The sequence below is a fragment of the Callionymus lyra genome, chromosome 15, assembly GCF_982586985.1.
Source record: "Callionymus lyra chromosome 15, fCalLyr1.hap1.1, whole genome shotgun sequence".
Lineage (NCBI taxonomy): Eukaryota > Metazoa > Chordata > Actinopteri > Syngnathiformes > Callionymidae > Callionymus > Callionymus lyra.
This window is the reverse complement of record NC_141832.1, coordinates 2,894,472-2,904,087: the sequence shown is the minus strand read 5'-3', so window position 1 is coordinate 2,904,087 and position 9,616 is coordinate 2,894,472. Positions and strand designations below refer to the sequence as shown.

At 42.4% G+C, this 9,616-nt stretch overlaps 1 protein-coding gene across 2 annotated transcripts; it reads left to right on the top strand.

The window, feature by feature from the left end:
- The first annotated feature begins 7,236 nt into the window (after nt 1-7,236).
- Nucleotides 7,237-9,530, top strand: LOC148064425 (tripartite motif-containing protein 16-like). Of its 2 annotated transcripts, XM_087809142.1 has the most exons (2): nt 7,237-8,163; nt 8,194-9,530. In XM_087809142.1, exons 1-2 carry the CDS (start codon nt 7,237-7,239, stop codon nt 8,872-8,874), a joined length of 1,608 nt encoding a protein of 535 aa, XP_087665268.1. In that variant the 3' UTR covers nt 8,875-9,530. The 2 variants fall into 2 exon arrangements, with proteins under 2 accessions (XP_087665268.1, XP_087665267.1); XM_087809141.1 differs by having other exon boundaries at nt 7,237-9,530.
- Nucleotides 9,531-9,616: the final 86 nt, after the last annotated feature.

Genomic DNA, 9,616 nt, shown 5'->3' with positions numbered 1-9,616 from the left:
TAATCACTTTCTATTGTTAGTTTTATCGTTGTGAACTTTGTTTCATACAAGTGAACGAAGAAACCTTAAAAACCTTCCTGAATCCTGATGGTACCATTGTAACAGAGAGGTCTGTTCCACAGTAAACATGTCTTGTACATAGTACATTTACCTTACTATCCTCACTATACTTATACTTCAGTATACTACATAAAATGAACTTCAAGTAGAGTATAATACTTTCTTTTTTGGGCAACTCTACACTACAAGTACATATACCTTAGTATAGTTACTATACTAATACTTAAGTGTATTTGATCAAAATGAACTTCAAGTCAAGTATAATAGAGCGTATAGACTCAGGATTAAACTGTGCGTGTGCGTGTGCGTGTGCGTGTGCTTGTGCGTGTGCGTGTGCGTGTGCGTGCGTGTGTGTGTGTGTGCCTGGTGTTTCCCTCAAGCCTGTGTGTGTCTTGAGGTCCTGAAGATGTTCTTGATCTGTGAAAACTTGAACGTGAGGATGAACAACGTCTCTATTCAAGTGTTGTCGTCATGTGTTGTCGTCATGTGTTGTCGTCATGTGTTGTCGTCATTCTTCTCCTCTCCCACTTTCATCCCCTCTTACTCTCATTGTTTGAGTGAATGAAGATGATGAAGAGAGACGAGACGATGCTTCTTCTTCGTATGACTATGACTACGTCGGATGCTACCGTAGCTACCCTGGTTGCCATGACGATTATTTATGATGGTTTGCTTAAAAAGTTGCGTGTGTGTGTGTTTCTGTAATATGTTTTTGTGTGTATAGTGGTGTTTGTGTAAGTGTGAGACACACAAGGCGTGTCGAGAATCATCAGGAGTTATCCAGGAAGTATAAAAGTATGTGAGTCCACAGGTCGGACCAGTTTGTTACGTCACCAGGTGACTGCGAGTATAAAAGTGTTGATAGTATAGTAACAAGGATATGTGTGTAGTATTGTCCAGTACTTGACTCTGTTGTTGTGATAGTGTAGTAACAAGGATGTGTGTGTAGTATTGTACAGTACTTGACTCTGGTGTTGGGATACTGTAGTAACAAGTATATATGTGTAGTATTGTCCAGTACTCTGGTGTTGTGATAGTGTAGTAACAAGTATATATGTGTAGTATTGTCCAGTACTTGACTCTGGTGTTGTGATAGTGTAGTAACGGACAAGTATATATGTGTAGTATTGTCCAGTACTTGACTCTGGTGTTGTGATAGTGTAGTAACAAGTATATATGTGTAGTATTGTCCAGTACTTGACTCTGGTGTTGTGATAGTGTAGTAACAAGTATATATTTGTAGTATTGTCCAGTACATGACTCTGGTGTTGTGATAGTGTAGTAACAAGAATATATGTGTAGTATTGTCCAGTACTTGACTCTGGTGTTGTGATAGTGTAGTAACAAGTATATATTTGTAGTATTGTCCAGTACTTGACTCTGGTGTTGTGATAGTGTAGTAACAAGTATATATGTGTAGTATTGTCCAGTACTTGACTCTGGTGTTGTGATAGTGTAGTAACAAGTATATATTTGTAGTATTGTCCAGTACTTGACTCTGGTGTTGTGATAGTGTAGTAACAAGTATATATTTGTAGTATTGTCCAGTACTTTACTCTGGTGTTAACTGCTTCCATTTGTTTTCAAACCAAAATATGTCCAAACATCAGCTTTAAAGGCTGCTAGAGTCACTGTATCCTCTCATCCTCAGTCATCAAACCCATGTTGTCATGTCATGCTACACATCAGGTGATATTGTGTTAGTTAGTTAGTAGCGTTTGTGATCTTGTAGTCTGGTTGTTAGCTTTGCTAGAATTAGCTTCTGTGCTAAATTGCTAAAACCCAAGTTGTGATGTCATGCTACATATCAGGTGATGTTGTGCTAGTTAGTTAGTTAGTTAGTCGCTTCTGTGATCTTTATGTCTGATCGTTACCTGTGCTAGCATTAGTTTCTGCGACGTAATAACTGACAAACACAGAGAATATGATTATGTTAATTTGAATAAAAATTACTTCAAAAGTGATTTTATTCACACTTGTAGGAAAATTAAAGAAATATAAACCATCAAAGAATTATGATGAAAACAAAAACATCTGCAGTTACCGTTGAATATCAAAATGGTATCATAAAAAAAAACAACCAAATTGCGACATTTAACAGATAAAATTATTAGTTGTTAGTTTCTTACAACCCTCTCTGATACTGATGTTGCTGTAAACGTTGCAACCCTGCCGCCCCAAACGTACCTCTGTGTCCCATACTGTAGTGTAAGTAAGTAAGTAAGTAAGTAATTTTTATTTATATAGCGCTTTTCCAGACCAGGGTCACAAAGCGCTTAAACAATCAAAACAATATTCAATAAAGTATATACTTTAAAGGTCAAGATAACACTGATAACACAACAGGAGTTCCAGAAAATCAAGGAAAAGCCTGAACAAATAAAAACGTCTCAAGAAGTTTCTTAAAGGAGTCAGTAGATCCATCAAGCGCAAAGAGAGAGAATATGGTTCCAAAGCTTAGGAGCAACAGTCTGGAAGGATTTCTCTCCTCTGGTCCTGAGCCGTGTGCGTGGAACCATCAGTAGATTCTGATCCACAGACCTCAGAGCCCGAGCTGGGGTGTAAGGCTGGATCAGATCACTGATGGAAGGTCTGACCATGAATAGATCTGAAAGTAAGAACCAGAATTTTAAAATGATCCTGAAAGAAACTGGAAGCCGGTGAAGAGTTTTAAGGATCGTAAATTGGGAGTTCTTCTAGTGGAGCGGGTCAGAATTCTCGCTGCAGAGTTCTGAATCAACTGGAGGCGAGACAGATCCTTCTTGTTAAGACACATGGATTATACATTTTCCTAAGTTTAGAGATTTTTCAAAGTTGAAGGAAACAGTTTCTGGTCAGTTTTCTGCAGTGTTGAACTAGAGACATGTCTTTATCAAATACAACACCCAGGTTTCTCAGGCTCAGTTTGACAGACTGACTTAAGTCACCCAAGTACTGACTCAACCCTGGAATCTTATCATCAGGAGCAATCACCAGAGTTTCAGTTTTGTCCACATTTAGCTGCAAAGTGTTTTCACTCATAGTTTGATTTCTAGCAAACAATTGACTAAGCTGTTCAGCCTCTGGGGCTCAGTTGGATCAAAAGAGCAGTAGAGCTGGATGTCATCAGCAAAAATGTGATAAGAAACATCTGGAAATCTCTGAATGATTTTACCGAGGGGAATCAAGTACAGCAAAAACAATAAAGGACCCAGAACACAACCTTGAAGGACTCCACACAACAGATCTGCCGATTCAGACCTCATTTGATTGGCAGATACACTAAAACTGCGCCCAGAAAGGTAAGATGAGAACTACTGTAACACAGACCCAGACAGTCTTCATCCCTTAGTCTTCTCAGCAGGATCTGGTGATCAACTGTGTCAAAGGCTGAGGACAGATCCAAGAGAACCAGAACAGTGGATTTACCCGAGTCAGCCGACATCATGATGTCACTGGACACCTTCAATAAAGCTGTCTCCGTAGAGTGATGTTTACGGAAGCCAGACTGAAACATCTCATGGATGTCGCTCTGATCCAGGAACAAAGACAGCTGTCCAGACACCACCTTCTCCAAGATCTTGGACAAGAAAGGGAGCTTAGAAATAGGACTGAAATTACTGAGGTCAGTTGGGTCTAAGCCTGGCTTTTTGAGCAGAGGCTCAACAATGGCATGTTTAAATGCATTGGGAAAAACCCCTGTGGAAAGGGAGAGGTTCACCATGTTGGTAACCCAGAGACCACTTACATCAAATACTTTGATAAAAAGCCTACAAGGAAGGACGTCATCTGAGCAAGAGGAGGGTTTTCATCTAGTGCCGAAATATCACCCAAAGATACAGCAGTGAAGGAAGACCAAGAGGAGGAGAGGGGCTCAGAGACAGTAGGGGTTCCAAACAAAGGGGGAGAGATTTTCTCTTTGATCAATTTAATTTTGTCAATGAAAAATCTCAACAATGCATTGCTGTCAGCTTCACAGAAGACAGGCGTGATTTGAGGAGCAGGAGACACGAGAGAATTAATCGTGTCAAACAACACTTTGGGGTTTTTCTTATTTGCTGCTACCAGTTTTCTGATTTAATCAGATCTAGCCGTTTCTATCATCTCATTGTAAGAAGACATCAGATCCCTGAGGTGAAGTCTGTGCAACTCAAGTTTAGTGGACTTCCAGAAACGCGCAGTCTTTCGGCAAAGTCTCTTCAGACTCAGGAGATCTTCATTTATCCAAGGGCACCGTTTTTTCTGAATCTTCAAGTTCGATTTAACAGGTGCCACTTGATCCAGTATTTCAACACAATGACCAGTGAAACAGTGAATCAAACTGTCCACGTCTGGGCAGTCATCAAAGGAAAGAGAGTCAAACATAGCAGAAAAACTGTCTGCAGTATCAGCTGAGATGACACGTCTCAGAGACCTAACTTTCAAAGGCTTAGGTTCAGGGATAAAGTCCAGGTTAAACAAGACAAGAGACTGATCACTCAGATGGACATCATGTACAGATACATTAGAAATGTCCAGGCCAAGAGTAAAAACTAAGTCTAAAATGTGGCCATTTTGATGAGTGGGTTCAGAAACATGTTGCTCAAAATCAAAGGCTTCTGTTAAAGTTAAAAGTTCATTAACATGAAGATTAAAGTCTCCAAGAATAAGAACAGATTCCATTTGAATAATGGAAGATAAGAAGTCACTGAAGTCTTTCAAGAACACTGAAGGACCAGGCGGGCGGTAGATTGACACACAATAGAAGGGTCTTGTAGAACCAACCAAGATCATCTGAGACTCAAAAGAAGTGAATTCCTGTGTCTGAATCACTTTGCAAGAACAACTCTCCCTAAAGACTGTAGGAAGACCTCCCCCACGACCAGAGAGGCAAGGCTTCCCCAGGACAGCGCTTCCTACCGGACAGAGTTCGTTCAGATGAATAAACTCTTCCTCTCTCTGCCAAGTCTCAGAAAGACATAATAAATCCAAATTAACTCTTGTGAAAAGATCATTAAGAATAAAGGATTTATTAGTAATGGAGCAAACATTCAGAAGTCCTACGTTCAGCACCGATGACGTCACTGACGACGCCGCGTCACTGACAGCAGAGCGGGATCTTTTGAAGCGAACAGCGGTCACGTGGGTACCAGCTGTCACTCATGTTCAACTTGGTAGTAAAAGCCGAATTAAAGAGAGGAAATGAAAAAATCTTACCACCTTTCGTTGAGGTCTGGACAGACGGCAGCGCTGATGTGTCGTCACGCTCTTCAGTGAGAGGAATGTCGATCAGACATCGATGACGTCCGATGACGTCAGAGTTCTTCCGAGCGATCGCGACTGCGTGTCTCATCCGGACCTGAACAACTACAAGATCACAAACGCTACTAACTAACTAACACAATATCACCTGATGTGTAGCATGACATGACAAAATGGCTTTGATGAATGAGGACGAGAGGATACAGTGACTCTAGCAGCCTTTAAAGCTGATGTTTGGACATATTTTGGTTTGAAAACAAATGGAAGCAGTTAACACCAGAGTCAAGTACTGGACAATACTACAAATGTATACTTGTTACTACACTATCACAACACCAGAGTCAAGTACTGGACAATACTACACATATATACTTGTTACTACACTATCACAACACCAGAGTCAAGTACTGGACTATACTACACATATATACTTGTTACTACACTATCACAACACCAGAGTCAAGTACTGGACAATACTACAAATATATACTTGTTACTACACTATCACAACACCAGAGTCAAGTACTGGACAATACTACAAATATATACTTGTTACTACACTATCACAACACCAGAGTCAAGTACTGGACAATACTACACATATATACTTGTACGTTACTACACTATCACAACACCAGAGTCAAGTACTGGACAATACTACACATATATACTTGTTACTACACTATCACAACACCAGAGTCAAGTACTGGACAATACTACACATATATACTTGTTACTACAGTATCCCAACACCAGAGTCAAGTACTGGACAATACTACACACATATCCTTGTTACTACACTATCACAACAACAGAGTCAAGTACTGGACAATACTACACACATATCCTTGTTACTATACTATCAACACTTTTATTCTCGCAGTCACCTGGTGACGTAACAAACTGGTCCGACCTGTGGACTCACATACTTTTATACTTAATGGATAACGCCTGATGATTCTCGACACACCTTGTGTGTCTCACACTTACACAAACACCACTATACACAAAAACATATTACAGAAACACACACACACGCAAATCATCACAAATCATCGTCATGACAACCAGGGTAGCTACGGTAGCATCCGACGTAGTCATAGTCATAGTCATAGTCATAGGAAGAACGAGCATCGTCTCGTCTCTTTTGATCATCTTCATTCACTCAAACAATGAGAGTAAGAGGGGATGAAAGTGGGAGAGGAGAAGAATGACGACAACACATGACGACAACACTTCCGCTTCCGGTGAGCCTTTGATCGGCTGCTTGAATGTAAGCTCCTGCAATAATTGCCAAAAACAGTCGTTTTAACGACTACTTGTCCGGATATTATGCTCATATCACTAAAGATATGTCTCAAGCATCTCGGATCTATGATCGTGATGCTCTTTTCAACATCAGAGAGTCGATGGAGGATTATAATCGCGACCGTTTCCAACGTCCGGTGAACGTGTTTCCTTACGTGTTTCCTTACGTTGGAAAACGGTCGCGATTATAATCCTCCATCGACTCTTACGTTCAAGCAGCCGATCAAAGGCTCACCGGAAGCGGAAGTGTTGTCGTCATGTGTTGTCGTCATGTGTTGTCGTCATGTGTTGTCGTCATGTGTTGTCGTCATGTGTTGTCGTCATTCTTCTCCTCTCCCACTTTCATCCCCTCTTACTCTCATTGTTTGAGTGAATGAAGATGATGGAGAGAGACGAGACGATGCTCGTTCTTCGTATGACTATGACTACTAAAAAGTTGCGTGTGTGTGTGTTTCTGTAATATGTTTTTGTGTGCATAGTGGTGTTTGTGTAAGTGTGAGACGCACAAGGTGTGTAGAGAATCATCAGGCGTTATCCAGGAAGTATAAAAGTATGTGAGCCCACAGGTCGGACCAGATTGTTACGTCACCAGGTGACTGCGAGTATAAAAGTGTTGACCTGTGAAGGGAGGGTTTCAGTCGCACAGACATGGAGACGATTAGAGTTGATCTGAAGAGAGAATCTTTCTCTTGTTCCGTCTGTCTGGATCTGCTGAAGGATCCAGTCACTCTTCCCTGTGGACACAACTACTGTAAGACCTGTGTTGAAGGTCACTGGCAGGACAAGGACATCTACGAGTGTCCTCAGTGCAGACAGAGCTTCACACCGAGGCCTCTCCTGCAGAAGAACACTGTGTTAGTAGAGATAGTGGAGGAGCTGAAGAAGACTGGAGCAGCTGAGGACCTCTGCTATGCTGGACCTGAAGATGTGGTCTGTGACGTCTGCACTGGGAGGAAGATGAAAGCCCTCAAGTCCTGTCTGATGTGTCTGGTCTCCTACTGTGACCTTCACCTCCAGCCTCGTCTAGAAGCTCCGGCCTTCAGGAGACACAAGCTGGTCCGGCCGTCCAAGCAGCTCCAGGAGATGATCTGCCCTCAACACGAGGAGGAGGAGAAGAAGATGTTCTGTCGTTCTGATCAGCAGCTCATCTGTTCTCTCTGTGCTGAGGACCAACACAAAGATCATGACATCGTCTCGACCACAGCAGAGAGGAGGGAGCGAGAGAAAGACGTGGATCGGAGTCGAGGAAGGATCCAGCAGATGATCCAGAAGACGGAGGAGGACGTGAAGCTGTTCCAGCAGGAGGAGAAGAACATCAGAGTCTCCGCTGATAAAGCAGTGAAGGGCAGTCAGGAGACCCTGGACCAGATGATCCAGATGCTCCAGAGAAAAAGGTCTGATGTGGAGCAGAAGATCAGATCTCTGCAGGAGACTGAAGACGCTCGAGTCCGAGGACTTAAGGAGCAGCTGGAGCAGAAGATCTCTGAGCTGAAGAAGAAAGATGCTGAGCTGCAGCAGCTGTCACTCACCGACAGTCACACCGTCTTCCTGCAGAACCTGACCTCACTCTCAGAGGTCAGTGAAGACACAACCTCACTCTCAGAGGTCAGTGAGGACACGACCTCCTCCACGACCCTTGAGCAAACTCGCTTTGAAGAAGTGTCAGCCTACATGTCAACCTGCAGAGACCAACTCCAGGACCTTCTGAGAGAGATGTGGACCGACATCTCGATGATGTTCCTTCCTTCCAGAGAGCAGTTCCTCACACACTCACAGGACATCACTCTGGATCCAAACACTGCAGGCTCAAGGTTGATGTTGTCTGAAGGAAACAAGAAAGTGACATTCATGAGTGAAGATCAGCCTCGTCCTGATCATCCAGACAGATTCAATGATTTTAATCAGGTCTTGAGTCAAGAGCCTCTGACTGGATGTTGTTACTTTGAGGTGAAGATAACAGGATCTGTTGCAGTAGCAGTTTCATACAAGAACATCAGCAGATCAGGAGGTGAAAGTCCTTTTGGATATAATGACAAATCTTGGTGTTTATATTGTATCAACTCTGTTTGTTCATTTACACACAACAACATCACAACTAAGGTCTCCAGTGTCGTACCCTCCACAGTGCGGGTGTACCTGGATCACTCTGCTGGTCTTCTGTCCTTCTACAGCGTCTCTGAGACCATGACTCTCCTCCACAGAGTCCAGACCAAGTTCTCTCAACCTCTATATGCTGGAGTCTATGTTTGTTTTCCATCCTCGTGTGAGTTTGTGAAGCTGAAGTAGACGACAGTGAGATTGTGAGTCTCCAGGAGTGACATCTTCACATGAAGCTTCAATGTTTGGATGAAGGTCTCTGAGAACTTGTGAGTCTCATCCTCACGTGAAGCTTCAATGTTTGGATGAAGGTCTCTGAGAACTTGTGAGTCTCATCCTCACGTGAAGCTTCAATGTTTGGATGAAGGATGCTCCATCCCAGGTGTGTGAGGGAGAGGTACCGCAGGTCTTTCCTCCCTGCTGCCATCAGACTCCACAACAAGAACACACCAAGATAACTATTTAACTGCACCTCTTGTTATTTATGTAAATATGATTGTGTATATATTATATAGCGCAGATTTATCTTTTATTCTATTTAGATTTTCTTTCTCGTTTTTATTTCTGGGTGTTTTTATTTCTCTTGCTGTTGTTAAACCGAATTTCCCCTCGCGGGACTAATAAAGGTTTTCTGATTCTGATTCTGATTCTGAAGGTCTCTGAGAACTTGTGAGTCTCATCCTCACGTGAAGCTTCAATGTTTGGATGAAGGTCTCTGAGAAGGTTCGTTCGTTGTTTGTGCTGCAGTGAAGACACAGTGACGTCATGTGACTCGAGTGTGATTTAGATTCTTACTGACGATGATGAGAACGTCTTCTTGTAACTGATCTTTAATAAACATGGTTCATGGTCAGACTGGTGCGTCTCCTTCCTCATCAGAGGTCAACCCTTTGACCTTTGAACTGCTCCCCTTTAGTTGTGTCGATGACAC